Source organism: Eurypyga helias, unplaced genomic scaffold, assembly GCF_000690775.1.
Source record: "Eurypyga helias isolate BGI_N326 unplaced genomic scaffold, ASM69077v1 scaffold26456, whole genome shotgun sequence".
Classification (NCBI taxonomy): domain Eukaryota; kingdom Metazoa; phylum Chordata; class Aves; order Eurypygiformes; family Eurypygidae; genus Eurypyga; species Eurypyga helias.
Window position 1 is genome coordinate 1 of NW_010255138.1, and position 15515 is coordinate 15515.

The following is a 15515-nucleotide window of genomic DNA, read 5'->3' on the forward strand; positions in this document are numbered from 1 at the left end:
GGGAGGGGAGGGGAGGGGCTACTGTCTGAGGTACCATCACCAGTTTTTCTTGGCAGACACCGGAGAACAAGTTTTGGTTGACGTGGAGGATAAAACCAACAAAGAGATAACCGAGCACATTAAAAAAATCCTGGGAAAAAGCAAGTAAGTGACATTTCAAAAAGCTCCACCCAAATGCTCTCTGCCAACTCCTGGCCCCTGCAGAGAGGGAAGTCCCAGTTTGCCCAGACAGAATTGGCATGCCCTAGGCAACGTCCACGAGCTAGGAACTGGAAATCCCTCTGTGGCAAACGGGGACTGGGGCAGGGAGAGGAAGAGTTGCCCTGCAGCTGCTGACAGTGACACTGGGGTCTCTCCTCCAGAGAAACGCTTGAAAGAGAGGAAAGAGAAAGGAAGAAGCTCTCACACCCAGCAACCTTCGGTCCCAAGAAGTATCATCTGCGAGAATGCATGTGTGAAATCGAGGGCCAAGTTCCCTGCCCCGCTGTTGTGCCGCTGCCAAAAGAGATGAGGGGAAAATACAAAGCTGCTCTGAGAACGGACGCAGCAGCCTGACCCGAGTCGTGCGCTGGTTCCGCCTCAGGCATGGATGCTCGAGCCACTCCAGTGAGAGCCGAGAGCTCCTGGGGGGAGGAAGGAGCGGGTTCACATGCTGTAGCCAACCCTGTCTCGGCAGCCTTCCCCCAGCTGCAGCCGGTACAGCTACAGCAACAATAAAGACAAGCTCAGAACTTGGCTTCTTGTGATGGCAGCTTCCCACAGCCTTAGCACTGCGCGAAAGCGGGGCAACGCGTGGCCCAGGCGCAGGGCGCTCCGCCGCACAGCAGAGCGGGCACGTTGGGACGCGAAGGACACGCTGTGCACCCGCCTGTCCTGTGCTCCTGCAGCCATTTACAGCTGCTCTTCCATCAGGGCAGTGTCCTAAACGGTCGCCCTTTAAACCAGCCACATCAAGGAGAGCTGTGGCTAGACAGGCACATTGCAGGCAGCGAGCCCACCGTGCTCGGTCCAGTGCTGCTGCGGGCCTCTGCTTGCCCCAGACACTCCTGCTCCCTGGCACATGGTCACGAACGCCACCTAACTCGGTTTCTGCCCCAAACGGTTCCACTGTCCCTGGAGCAGCACAGACACTCGTATGAGATGGTGCTGCGCTGCTGGGAGCGTGGCTGCCGCACAGGCCTGCGAGGCCGGGTTAGCTGTGCAGGTCACTCTAGCAGGTCCTGGATTTCAGCATTTCTGAGCTGACGGACCAGGACACAAGCTCACCCCACGCCAGGGGCCCGTAAGCACTGACAGGGGCCAGTGCAGCACAAAATAACCACGGGTTTATTTCAGGGCTGGTTACAGGTTCCGTACGGAGTAGTGCATGCAGTCTCAACGAGAGCCCGTGCTAACCATTGCTGACCCATGGGGCTCAGATGGCTCCGGCCCGTCATGCCCTGCGAGCCCCACGGCAGTCCAGACACCGGCCTAAGGTCTTCACTGCGGCGATGACCGTAGTATGGGGCGTCTGGCCCATGCCGTGTAACGCTGACCGAGGTCAGGAGGTATGCCAGGCTGTGACCCACTCCTAGGCGTCCGTTGTTACGTCTACAAGGATACCGCAGTGATTAGTGTGTTAGGCTGGAAGTGCGAGCAAGGCAGTGTGGTCGCAGCAAGGAAAACACTCCGTACACGTGACCCTGAAGCCACTGAAGTGTTTTCTGTGCCCTTAGTGCAGGGAGCGATTCTCGGGGTGGCAAACCAGTCTGCCCTACATAACTACCTCACGCCATGTCGGTTACCGCAGACACCCCAAGGATTACGTGTAGCTACCTCAGCGCTCACCTCCCGCTGTCTCCGTAACTGCGGTGCCACCGTGCACCCTTCAGCACCCTGTTCTGCACTCACGGAGTCAGTGAAGTGACCGACCGGCTCGGCACAGCAGCTCCTGCTCTTGTCCCGCAGAGCCCTCGACTTCAAGCTGAGGCAGCGGCAGGGAGAGCGCTGGCTGACCCTAACTGCCAGCTCCGATCGGTTACTGCTGCTCCTGAGCAAGGACAGCGGTGATGGGGGTTGTTTATCAACAGCCCCACAGGCCCCTGCCTCCACTTACTGAAAATTCCCGCTCTTTGGGTGACGATGGGCCTCCGCAATACCACGCAACGCTGGGGCTCCAGCTCTGCCCCACATACCAGCAGAGATGGGGTGATGGGCCCGGCCCCTTGCCTGTTGCGCAGGCGCTTGCACCCGTGAGTCAGCCCACTGCCCCAGACAGCGCGACTGGCCCCACTTCCCACTACTTCACCTCTACATGAATGGCCTCGCCACCGACCCCCCCCCATGACCTCTGCCTTGCCCCAGCACACAGCGGGGCAGCTCAGGCTGAGCTAACCCTGAGGCTCATCCCCAGCCCTCCCGCATCACAGCTGCCCGCCAGCCCCCACTCCACAGCAACACCGGACCGCTCCCGCCGGGAGCTGCTGACCTGGGGCAGACACGTCCGAGTCTGACACCAGCGTCCAAGGGGGCTCAGCCTGCTCAGATCCGAAGTAGCAAATCAGTCGGGAGCGGCTGCTCAGCCCTGCCACAGCCAGACTGTCTCCCAGCTTCCGCACAATTCCAGCTCAGCAGCACTTCGGCTTCCCACTGCCAACAAGGGTCTGTCCCCTGGCCACTACAAGGAGAGGGTTCCAGTCTCACGGCCACGACAGCCGTGATCATTTTGTCACCTAGAGGGTCTAAAGGGATGTGAAGAATCCATGGAACAATTAGGAGTGGGAGGGTCACCCTTTACATCAGAGTATGAAGTGGTGCTGTCCCGATGCTCTTTCCCCTGGCAACGAGCGGGGACTTGTTCCCACACAGGCAGGTCCCGACGCCAGCGTGGCGCTCCGCACGCTGCACTCTGTGCTCACGGCAAGTGGGAAACTGAAGGTGCTGGAAAGCCCGCATCCAAGTGTTGTTACGAGGAATTTTCATGAGCTCGGTCGAAGCTACTGACACGAACATCAGTCAGAAAGGCCTTCCGGGTCCCCAAATCCCTTGTGCCTCTTGGCGCTCCAGGGAGCTGCTCCGCAAGCCTTTGTACTCTGCCCCTCCCAGAACCACAGGAGCCTCGTCGGGGCCCTTTCTGACAGCACGGGGCAGCCGGGAGCCCGTAACTGCGCCGAGTCGCAGCCAGGGGTGTCCCTCTGCAGCCCCAGCCCCACCACAGGCCGAGAGTCCAGCGGCAGGGGGGACAGACACCAAACCAGCCGCTCGCCCATCGCAGATCCCTGCCCGCACGCAACCACCCTGAGCCACGCTCCAGAGGAGCGCAGGAACAAGTCCCGGTGAAGTCATCTGCTAGCACGCACGTTTGAGAGCGGCAGCGCAGCTCTCCGTGCTTCCTGCCAGGCTTGCTGCCACCTGCTCGGCCTTCCCGCGATTCAGGGCGGGCGCAGCACAGCTCCTACACGGCCCTGCTGCAGCCTCAGCAGCCGGATCTCTCCTTCTGCTTGGCTAACGTGCGCTTCAGTTCCTGCAAGTTCTCGGTCAGCACCTCCACCTCATCCAGGCGCCCGCTGTGTTTGGCGTCAAATATGTAAGCCTTGATGTTATCGATCTGCTGGAGAAGCAGCTCTTCCTCTATCGCCTCTTCAGCAGCGGCCTCGTGGCCATCCTCCACGTCGAAGGGGTTGGTGGAAGATCCCTCTTCAAATGGATTTCCACAATTCCAGACGCCCCCAGGCTTTCGAAAGGGATTTTCGTCCTCTTCAAAAGGGTTGGAAGTACTGCTGGGCGCTCCGTTACTTCGCTGCTGCTGCTCCTCCTCCTCCTCCTCCTCGTTTTCGAACGGGTTATATTCTTTCCTGTCACTGGGCAGAGCTGTCTTAGAAGCCACTGGGGAAGTGTCCCTGGCAAAGGGGTTGGCAGGACCCTCCTCTGCCTGTGGGGTACCCACTTCATCTTCAAAGGGGTTTAGACAGGTGGGCTCGCCTCGGTCTCTGTCACCCTGGGGCACGTTCGGGACTCGGGGCGCGAGGCCCAAGCGCTCTGTAGGTGGCAGCTGCTCAGCAGCAGGAGTCTGAAAGCCGGGAGCCCCCTGCAGCCGGGCACCATCCCGGTCCGAAGCACGTGCTTCCAAGTCCCCATCCTCTTCTGCAACATCACGCTGGTGCTGCCTGACTTCTCTCAAGTCCAAGGAGCGCATCCTCGCATGCTGAGACAGGAGCTTGTGCTGTTCCCTTTCCCACTCCTTCTCGCAGAGGACCTGAAGCTCCTCCCTCTGCATCTCTTCCTCCTCGGCCTGTTTTCTAGAGAGCTCGATCGCTCTCAGGGTTTGCTGTTGGTCGTATTCATCCTGAAGCTGCCTCAGGTTCTCCTGCAACATGAGCACCTCATCCGCCCTGTTCGCTGCCTGCGCTTGCTGAATGAAGGAGGTGATGTTGTCAATCTGCTGGAGGAGGGGGTCTGCCATCTCGCTCGCTCTCGACACGCCGGACGTAGGTAACCAGCCCTCCGACGGCCTGGCGGTTCCTCTCCTTGGGGCAGTGGCAGCCCCATTAACTGCAGATCCGGAGGCCAAGTCTTTCTGCTTTTCTTCTTGTTTTCCACGTGTTTCAGGAGCCACCTGAAACAAAACCCGTGCGGTAAGAGAAGAGCAGGAGCCTGGAAAATTCCACTCTCCCTGTCCAAGGAGCTCGGGCATGGCTGGCTGTGCCTGAGTGGGACTGGCCGCATTCCCGGCGACTCCATGCAGAACTCCTCTTTTCCCAATTCACCCCAATATGCCCTTTATTTGTGGTGCTACTGACCCAACTCCCACGCCAGCCGCCTCTGCGAACTTGCGGGCAAAGAGGAGCAGTGGTGGTGCTTTACGCAGGGCAGCCGGATGCCTGAGGGTGCCGTGCAGTCACCCCGACCAGCGCAGGCAGCGCCCGCATCACACGTGCCGGCGGCAGACACCTCCCACTGAGCGCCCCTGTTCCGGCTCACCGATACCAGCACCTTCCGGAGCATAACGGTTCTTATTTCTCAGCTCTTCTCTCAAGGTGGAGCCGGTTTAGTGTACAGCGGCGTCCCCCCTCCTCAGCACCCTCTGGCTCTGCAGAGCCATCCCCATCGCCCCGGTGCTCTGCCGGTTCTGCTCGTGCAAACCAACGCCGGAACCCGGCGCTCGCTCGCGTACGCGCTGTGGGGCACGCGCTGCGCGCTCTGCGGCAGAACCAACACCCCCTGAAGTGCCACAGCTGCCCGGCACGCACCCACGCGGGTCTGGGCCGAACGCAACGCTGCTGTGACGGCAGTCCTGACAAAAGGCGTGGAATGATCTGCATAAATAACAAGGCCCTGAAATCCAGGGCTAAAGGCAGCTGCTGGCACACGCAACCCGGCTGAGGCCCTGCAGGGAGGCCCCGACACGAGAGGCCACAGCTCCTGTCTTACCACGTGCACTCGTCTCTTCTTCAGCTCTTCATACTGGTCTTTGGTTGGCAGGGACATGAGGCCAAGCAGTTTTTCCTGGGAAAAAAGGATGCACGTTGTGTTGCTGACAGGCATCCAGCCCGTTTCCAAGTACTCAAACCGAGATGCCACCGACGGAACAGCCCGCAGGCAACCAGAAGGTACGTGTACGCTGCCGCCGCAGCTCTGAGCGCGTCTTGGCCGCTGCGACCATAGCGCTGGCGGGGTTCACAGCTCAGCGGGAGGCAGAGCCAGCTGCCAACCCTCCTGGGTCTCTGAAGTCCGCGCGGCCCTGGCCACACTCTCTGCTCCAGCCAGCTGACACGAGGCCCCCCTGAGCCACTGGGGCACTGCAGAAAGTGCAGCAGCTGAGCTGCACCAGCAGAGCAGTGTCACAGCACAGGGACGCCCAGCGGTCAGGGAGCGCCGCGGAAACCGCGCACCCGGCACCAAGACGTGCGCTCCTTACCTGAACAAAAAGGGTAGCTGAGTATCTTATCATCCTCTGAAGCTGCAGGGTCCTAGGATGAGGTTGGGGGTCTTCATGCAAGCCCAGACTCAAAATCTTCTTACTGAATGGAAAAGAACAGACAGCACCATCAGTTCCAGAACCAGGGCCCGGGAAAAGGCCACAAACAGGGAGAGACAACACGGGAGGAAAACTTTACAGTGTTGCGTGGGGCAAACCGTTCTGGACACTGCGTGTTACCACACTGCCCGCTCCCACCTTCTGCGACCCACACCACACGCCCTCCCCTCCCCCTTGCCGCTGCTGCTTCCCTCCGTGCTTCGCTGGCCCCCTGCAGAGGAGCTTTCCGACTGGAACCGGCAGGAGAACGCGACGGTGCGCAGCCACGGAGTGGACCCTGCGACACGCCGGCGACCGCCTGGCAGACACATGGCTCCCCCGTACAGAGGCGCCACTCCCAGCGACAGCTGCAGCTGGGGACGCTACCGAGGGCTCATGCCAGAGGGAGACGCACGCGGGGCAGAGGTACCTTAAGGCGTCTATGAGCTCGTAGACCTTCTGAATCTCCAGCCGCAAGGCGCTGGCGTGTTCCAGGCTGTAGGCCGTCTCCCCGGCGCTAGGACAGAAGCGCAGCTTTACCCTAAGTCCTGCTGACGACGCACACAGCCCCCCGAGCTGCCCCGCGGCCGCAGAGATCCCACCCTGGCGAGACCAGGGTGAGGGATGCCATTTCAGGCTCGTTGGCTCCAGCCTGTCGTCCTGACGGGTGGGAAGGGAGAGCCATGGCGTGACCGCGAGCGTTCCAGGGCAGGGCTTTCACAGAGCTGCGTTCACGCCCACTGTTGGTGGGGAAACCCTAAACCCGGGAACATCTGAAACGCACACACATCTGCTGTGGGGTTTTCTCCGGGCAACCAGGCGCAGACAGAACGCCGAAGGGTCGAAGTGACATCCTTCTCTAGCGATGTTTGTCAGGGCAGAAGCCTGCAGCCCCTCCGGGGTGACACCGCATGTGCCAGTCACGGAACATCCACCGGGGACAGGATCCGGCACACGCTCCTCACCAGAATCTGACGGCCACTGACCACCCAAGAGAGCATTTCATGGGGAAGAGTCTTCACCAGTTTGCCCCTTCCCTCTCCTTTCACGCCCCAAGTATCACTGCCTGCAAAGTGCCCTCACTGTCCCCAGCGCAGGTCAGAAACCTTCCCTTTCCGCAGCCAGCGGCCTGTTGGTCCCCGACAGGTGCTTCTGTGACCCGGGGCGTTCGCACGCTCTCCTTCCTCCAGCTGGCACATCAACACCCGCCCTCCAAGTCACGACAAAGAGCATTAAGAGTCGGGCACGTCTGCCACCATCCCTGCTGCTTCCTTCCTGCTGGCAGGTGTTTGTACAAACCCAGGTCCGTCACGCACAGCAGCCTCATTTTTCAACGTCCCATCAGACCCAAAGAACACGCACCGAGGCGTCTGTTTGCTTCGCAACGGGCACGCTCCTGCTCCGAGACTGAGGTGTGAGTGTGGCCAGACAGGCCCCGCCAGCCTCTCAGCCAGAGGGGGTCCCGCAGCCCCGTGCGAGAACGCTGCTGCTAGAACCTGGGCGTGAGCTGCAGCACAGGGCTGCCGGCTGGACGTCCCGCTGCCCGGTGGAGGTGGCTGACTTCCTGCGGGAACAGGCAGGAGGCGTTCCCAGGCCCCTGGGCTTCTGGCACAGGTTCCCTGTGACCTGGGAACCGTCCCGTCCCACGAGGGGCAGCAAGATCCCCACCAGGCTCACTGACACAAGTGTCGCCTTGCCCTTCCTGCTGGCAGAGATGACAGAGCCACCTCACCCGGAAGGGGCCTTGAAGGCACTAAGAACCGAGACTACTTGTACACAGAGCTACCGTGAGCAACTTGTACGCAGAGCTACCGTGAGCAACACGGTGCCGCTTGGCCTGAGGAGCGCCCAGAAGGGACAGACGGCCCAGCACTGCTTTTTCTTAGCATTCTCACCCCTCTGCAGCCTTAGCTTGCCACTTCCTCACTCCTCCCCACACTTCTGGGGAGAAAAACCCGCAAATGCAGAAACACAAGTCAGCAAACAGGCCTTACTTCAGGGATTCTGCCATCCTGATGTATTCCGGTGCCTTCTGGTCAACCTTCTCCATGCACAGGCGGAGTTTCTGGTTCAAAACAAAGCGTGTAAAAAGAACTTGTATTAAAGCAGCCACAGCAGAGCCTGCTGGCATGGGCCTCATGCTGTCGGTGCCACTCAGGGGTAAGTGTGATGAAAGCCGTTCCGCTGTGCAGGACATGGGGCCCCTCCAGGTCCCTTGCGGATAGGACAGCACGGTCGGGAAGAGGGAAAGCCTCGCGGTAGCCCTGCAAGGTGCACTCGGAATTCAGCAACTGTTTCATAGAATCATAGAATGGTTGGGGTTGGAAGGGACCTTTAAAGATCATCTAGTTCCAACCCCCCTGCCATGGGCAGGGACACCTTGCACTAGACCAGGTTGCTCAAAGCCACATCCAGCCTGGCCTTGAAGACATCCAGGGATGGGGCATCCACAGCTTCTCTGGGCAACCTGTTCCAGTGCCTCACCACCCTCTCTGTGAAGAATTTCTTCCAGACATCTAATCTAAACCTCCCTGATTTCAATTTATACCCATTACCTGGACATCTGCCTCCCGCCTCTGCCCAAAGCACCAAGAGACACTCCCAGGAATGCTGCCCAGGGGCTGGGCGGAGGAGAGACCTGGTGACTGCCAGCACCTGCTGGCAAAGCTCCTTTGGACACAGCGTTCCGGCCGCACGCTGCTCAGGGACAGACAGTTCAGACAAGCGTTTGCCGTCGGCGGGAGGCCAATCAGTGCGTGGCCAAGTCCCACAGCTCCAGCGCGCCCCGAGGCGCACAGCGCATCACCCGTGGAACCAAGAATTGTTGAGGAATGCCAGCTGACACCCTTCACAGTTTGAAGAGAGGCACCTCAGAGCTACGAGTTCCAGATGATGAGAGCAAAGACGTAGCTCTCAAATGGTATTTGCGTCATCAGGGGATATAAATACCGTATGGGAACTGGCTCCATCACTCCAGGTGTGTCTGTGCTAGGCGGTATACGCGCCCAGGGAAGCCCGTTCTAAGTTAAGTGAGTACCGAGTCAGGAGAGAGGAGCTTGGACACGAGAACTAAGGCCAGAGTGCAGCAGTGAGAACGGCACGCAGGTACAGTGAGGGCGCGAGCAGCAGCGTCTCATCTACCTCGTAGAGCTTGACGATCTCTGGCGTGTACTCCCGCTCATCAATCTGTTGCTCTCTTTTCAACAGGGTGTCTTTGCAGTGCCGACAGCAACGGATCCGGTCGTCGTCCTTCTCCTCCAGAACTGAGCTCACGCTGCTCACGCTGCTGATGCTGCCGCGGCGGGAGCCATGGACGCTGTTAGGCGAGGAGTTGGGGCTACTGTGGGAAGCCAAGGCCTCTTTGCTGGCAGTAGTGAGTTTGCCTACAAAGGGTACACGGGACACGTCACAGCCAGCGGAGAAGGCAACAGGTTTTGCCAACACCCAGGAACTGCCCTTTAACAAAGTTTACATCCCGGTAACATTAGAAAACCCAGCTGAAATGCTGGAAGACATGCAAGGAACCCTGGACAATCAGGAGTGCAAGTCAGAGCGTGCGTCTTCGCCGCACGCCCTGCTCCAGTCTAAAAGCGGCTGGAGCGCGGGCTGCTGAGAAGCAGCCCCTCTGCCTCCACCCAGGAGCATCTCCCGTCGGAGCCTGCACAGCTCCAGCACAGGGCGTGAGAGAACACGTCAACACGGTCCCCGCTCTGGGCTTGCCCACTCCAATAGCGCAGGTACCAGCGTTTATTCCCGCAGGAAACGCAGTCTCCGCTGGGATGCGCTGCACGGGGAAATGGAAGTCGGAAGGGTTTCTTAATGGCTCTGGGTGCCTTTCCTTAATGTCAGCATTTGGCCGACCATGGGCAGGACTAGGAACACCCACCACAGTTAAGTGCCAAGGGCAGTTGCCATTCCCCAAGGTAACACCTTCGCAGCTGCCGTACTCAGTAGCGTGAGGCGCTGAGTAACTCGTGGTATGCACTAGCAGGACATACGGCCACTCCCAGTGACCTTCCCAGTGGTGTGTAACACTTCACATCGGAGGAAGGAACAGGGACAGCGGTGCCGTCGTTCTTGCCCTGTTTCACTGCTGAGCACGTGCACGACGCTGAACAACATTAGGGACCAAGTTTCCCTCACAGGCAGCATATTACCAGCAGCTATTTTTGCTGTTGGCCAAAACCCAGGATGCAGGCAGCCCCGAGCGAGCTGAGGAGAGGGGAAGTAGCGCCGCCTGCCGTACTCACTTGCCAAAGGAAGAGTGACCAGCTCCGTGCACTTCTTGCACATGATGGACCCGCAGAGGCGGCAGTGGTGCCGGCGGTTCCGGATGCTGAACTTGCTGCCGCAGTCGGGGCAGAACGGCACGTCCTGATCGCTGACCCAAGGCACAACGGACTTCTCGATAGCTGCGAGCGGGAAGGGGGGGGCACACACAACGCAGGACGCTCAGTTGAGTCCTCAGCTGCTTAAACTGCAGGAGCAAACAGTCTGAGGGATGCTCATACCAACCTCGGAGTTTAGCGGACTCGGTGTTTGCTCTGTCAAACGACGTCAGCTGGCAGGAGACAAACAGTATGTTCACGGACACTCTGCCTGTGAGAGAGAAAGCCCGGCGCAACACGAAGACGCAACCTGGCACGTGTCAGAGACAGAAGCCTCAGCCTGTTTCATGCCAGGTTTCTGCCCCTTTCCTTCCCTTTGCACTGGTAACGCCACACTCAGACCAGCCGGGCTACACACACCTCCGCAAACAGAGCACTGGGACATCATCCTTACAGCGTCCAACAGAACTGCATCTGCGCCAAAGCGCAAGCTCTGCTGGGTTCTGAGGACTGAGAGGCTGGCGGAACCATGACAAAACCATTAGGAAAAAGCCTCGTACAGGAAAAGATGGACAAAATCTAAAGGAAAACAGATGGAACTTGAAGCAGGCAAAGTAGCATGTTCAGCCTGAAAACAGGGTGTGGAAGCAGATATCGGATCCATGACAGGGTCAGAGCAAGCACAGTACGCAAGGGCGAAAGGACAGCAGTCACGCGTGAAGTCGTGCCTGCTATCCTGGGTCAAGTGCTCTGCTAAGTAAATGGGCACGCTTCCCACTAGAACACCATTTCTCTACCCCAGGAAACATTCCGAAGGCTGGAGTATCAAGAAGCAGCAAGTTTACCTTTTCTAACCTGATTATTAACTTGTTGACTTCAACTACATAGTGGTCGATCCTGGCTGCTCGGTGTTTCTTGAACTCCGAAAGATGGCTTCTCATAGCACCTGGAGGGAGAGTGGGAGGTGTCCGTCACCCGGGGCGCTGTATGCACTTCCACACAGCTGCATGCCTCCCGAGAGCAGCACCTAGTGTCGCCTGACTAGGTACTGCTCATGGGCAAAGCAGAGTGCAAAGCCACGGCAGAATCCTACACTTCCATGGCGCGCTCTGAGCGGGACACGCAGGGAAATCCTGAGGTCCAGGCAAGCAAGAAACAGCAGCTTATTTCTCTGACAGCCACCAACAGGCACAGCGTTAAAGAGAACAGCCGCTGCCAGCTTTCCTCCCTCCTCAGCCCTCAGTCCCACACGGCAAGCTCTGATCAACGAGCCGTACTCTCACACCGACGCCCTTTGGTTTCCTGGTCCGTGCTGACCCAAGGGGCGAGGCAGGTGGGATAACGGCCACAGGCCTGTGCAGCAGCAGCTGCCCCTGCAGCCTTCGGAGCATCCTCCCCCCTTTTGGGGCCCGAGTCACACCCCTGGTGACAAGCGTTTTCCGGCCAGCTGATCAGCCAGGGACCCAAAGGACAGCATCGCCTCCGCTTCAGACATGCACAGTTCGTACTCAACAGCACTGCTCTCCATTCTCAGTTCTGATCCTTTTCCAAGTAAGATGAGCTGGGTATTAAAACCCAAAGTTACAGACCCCCAGAAGAAACCAAATCCCAGCTCTTCTGGCTGGCAGAACACAAAACTGATGGGCTTTTGGCTACAGCCTGTGTAAGTGGGGGAATCTCAGTGCCTCACGCAGGTGAAATAACCAAACAAGCTCTGGAGCTGCATTCCTGGGAACAAGAGGGTCTCTGGGCAACTGGGTGCACCCACTGCCTTGGAGAGATCACCAGCCCTTCACCAACCCCCCCCAGCCTGAAACCTGCCAGCGTGACCCACGCCCTGGTCAGAGCGCACTTCCCCCTCTGCCGCTCACCGCTGCCCGTCCTTACTCCCAGCTCCTGTTCCTCCCGCGGTGTAAGGACCTGCCGGACTCGGGCCGCGCAGCCCCAACGGGCCAAGTCCTCCTCTGGCAGCAGCACAGGGGAAGCGTTCCCAGGATCCTCCCCTGGGAACAACCACTCCCTCTCGGCACGAGGCCATCCGCGTTGGGTAACCCCAGGCTCAGTCAACTCCTCCCTGAAATTCTGCAGGCCTTGGTGCCTATTCAGAGGGGCAGGGTGGACTTGGGGGGTTTGATCTGGGGGGGGGGTCTGCTTGTTTGGCTTCTTTTTCAAGTAAACCACTTGTGACTCCACCTCAAATCCAAGGAGAAACTTCTGGCTGAGTTTCAATCCACAGAGCAGCTTTTTGTCAGGCACATACACCAACAACCACTGTGGGCACAGCCCAAGAGCCGGGGATTCCATACAGCTACGGCCTAATGATCCACTGCTGCATGACCTGCCGTGGACCAGGCCCCAGGATGGCTGCAGGCACCCCTCGGACGCTGGATGCAGAGGGAAACATGCATCCAGCAGGTCTGCCCAGCTCAGGCAGTGACGTGACAAAGCACCCCCTGCTCTCCAGAGGAGCTGGGTGCTGACCCGACCCTTTTTTCCCTGTCTCTGCATTCCCCCCTGCAGGCAGGCTGCACAGTGCCAGAACTAATCCCAGGCTACCACACATCCCACGTAATACACATCCAATCCCAGGCAGCCTCGGCCGCACCCCGGCACTGCCCCCACTGGGATTACAGTTCTCCCCGGGTGTCCCACTTCCCAGTTCTCCTACCTACTTCCTGGGGCTCCCACATGTACGGATCGACTCCACCATAGCTGAACGACTCGTATCGGTCCTGAGAGCCAGAATCACTTCTGTCATCGCCTTCTCGCTTCAGCAGTTTCTTCTTTGCTCTTTTGGCCTTCTGGACTAGAGCTGGAAAAGATCAAGGCCCGTTACCAAACGGGGCCCGTAGTCACCACACACTTCTCACGAGAAACCACCCGCAGTGCTCCTCAACTGCTAGCACAGGTCTTGGTCCTCGGTGATGTGTATCTGCAGCACGTTCTGCTTAGAACCAGAGCGCGGTTCGGAGAATCGACGGTGCCATGAAACACTCTTAGCGCTCCTCCGTGGCCGGTAACAAAGGGCCTGATGACCAACAGCAGCTTTAGACACTCCATCCAGGGGCCTCGCTGTAGCACAGTGCGCCACCTTGACCTACAGCACCTGTGTCACGGTGTTCTGGGACAGCACGCAGGTAACACCACAAATCTCTTTGCTCCTGATCCCTTCGCTAGGATTCAAGGACGTCCAATGCCTTGTCTTGTTGCACAAACTACAACTGGCGATGCGCCTGTACGCCCAAGTAATCCCAACAGCACTAGGCAGCCCACTGCATCACCTCACATCAGCGCTGGCGAGAGGGCGGCAGCCTGCGGGGCCAAAACGAGACCAGGGACTGGAAACCTCCAAGCCTTTATCGCCCTGGCAGCTGTGTCCCCCCAGATGCCAGCAGCACAAGCTGAGGGCGCCACTGTTCCTGCCAAACACATTCAGTGTCTCCTTGAGCTAGATCCTTCACACAGCACGCTCCAAACAAGCTGCTGCTCACCCCAAGCGAGCGCGTCCTCTCCGATCTCTCCCTTCCTTAGCATCCGGAATACTGGACCTTCCGCCGTGCCCCTGCTGACCCCCCCGAGCTGCAGCCAGCAGGGCTGTGCCAGCAGGCCCCTCGTGCAGACACCATTCAGCTGAAGTTGTGTTCCCTCCCAAAACAACTCTCCCCAATATAACCCACGCCTCTCGGCAACGCTGCCAGGTTGGCACGGCCTTGGCCAGCCCTGCAACATCACCCAGGGAGCAGGATTTCTCCTCCCCCGCACCTACTCTCCAGCCACCTGGACACTGCAGGATCCCACGGGAAGGTTACGCCTCTACACAGAAAATGTATCTGCGCCCAGGACTCGGGAGCCTGACACACGAGAAAGCAGGAGCGATGCCTCGGGGCTTTGCAGAGGCACAGACGCTCAGCAAGCACACTCTCCATCCGGTTTGCAGCGCGTCACACCTCAGCCCTTGGCACAGCTCCACAGAAGCACTAGGGTGGTCTGGCAGCGGCTCTACAACTCCAGTACTGGGAGAGCCGGAGCTCAGCACGGACTCCTGCGCCCACTGGTGACGCACCGTTTGAAAGAGCTGATTCTGCTGGGCCTCATTCCTCTGAGCGGATGCCCCTGGGCACACCCTGACGCCAACAAGTAGGCTGGAAAGCAGGCAGAGAGAACCAACGTCCCTTAGGCCAGAGCACCTACCCAGGGCAGGCTGAGAAGGGCCGGGACAGTGTTTGACATGAACAGCACAGACTGACTGAAGAGAAAACAAGATCCAGATGCAGCTGCTGTGTGGGAAACGGAAGCGGCACTTGGGATCTCTTACCAACTCTAACCTGCTGTTTTCTCTCCCCTTATCTCAAAGAGAACCGTTCTGATGTTGTGGTCTCAGCGCTGTGAGCACGACTGCGGTGGTGAGCAGCCTGCCTTCACAGGCCAGGAGCGCGGCGCTAGCCCGGCCAGTGGCCAGTGACGGGCAGCAGCGGAGCGACTGGCGAGATCCCCAGCTGCGGTGCCTGAAAGGGCGGCCAGGTAAACCTGCCAGCTGGCCACTGAGGAGACAGCTCATTGTCACCCACCTCGGGGCACAGGGGAGGGAAAAGCTCAGGCCTCTGGCTGTAGTGGAATGAAATAAAGACCGAACGACTCCAGCAGAGAACACACCGTTATCACCAGTGCTTCCACATTCCTCTCTCCACGTTCAGTGACACAAGTAAAAGGGATTCTTCAACCACCAGCAGAACCTGGTGACCCACAGCACAACTCTGAGACACTCCCCGCATCTGCTGCCCCCCCCATTCCTGCCGGTCTCTTCCCACCAACACCCCCCATCCCTGCCGGTCTCTTCCCACCAACACCCCTCCTCAGCTTTGCACCTGAACTGCTGCTGCGGTTTGATCTGCTGGGGAAGCAGGGGTTGCTGAAGCAGAGATTTCCCGCATTCGCCCAGGACTGCAAGCAACGCTTGGGAATTCACCCGGGTGACGGCAGAAATTGGAGTTTTCAGAGGAAAACCAACCAACCACCTTCCTTTCAGAGGAAAGCCAACCCAACCCCGAGGCCAACAGTACAAGTCACAGGCGAGACGAGAGCTTTGAGGAGCGAGGCCTCCTGGGCACTGCCCGTCGCCCAGCTCCAACGCACCCACTGCGCCTGGGCCCAGGTGACCCGCAGAGAGCCCGTCCCCCGCCGCCACGGGGGTT

The 15515-nt window shown here is 59.1% G+C and overlaps 2 protein-coding genes across 2 annotated transcripts; one reads left to right on the forward strand and one right to left on the reverse strand.

The window, feature by feature from the left end:
- Positions 1–56: 56 nt before the first annotated feature.
- On the forward strand, positions 57–555 carry MRPS25 (mitochondrial ribosomal protein S25; the record flags this gene model as incomplete). The annotated part of the gene is made up of 2 exons (XM_010153238.1): positions 57–144; positions 363–555. Coding segments are annotated over 2 exons (281 nt in total), but the record flags the coding sequence as incomplete, so codon positions are not given.
- Positions 556–3454: 2899 nt separating this feature from the next.
- On the reverse strand, positions 3455–13243 carry ZFYVE20 (zinc finger, FYVE domain containing 20). The gene is made up of 11 exons (XM_010153239.1): positions 13213–13243; positions 12992–13135; positions 11169–11269; positions 10511–10556; positions 10246–10407; positions 9137–9378; positions 7990–8060; positions 6426–6512; positions 5897–5999; positions 5410–5484; positions 3455–4594 (listed from the first exon to the last, which is right to left on the reverse strand). The coding sequence occupies exons 2-11, from the start codon at positions 13011–13013 to the stop codon at positions 3455–3457; spliced, it is 2049 nt and encodes a 682-aa protein (XP_010151541.1). The 5' UTR covers positions 13014–13135; positions 13213–13243.
- Positions 13244–15515: the final 2272 nt, after the last annotated feature.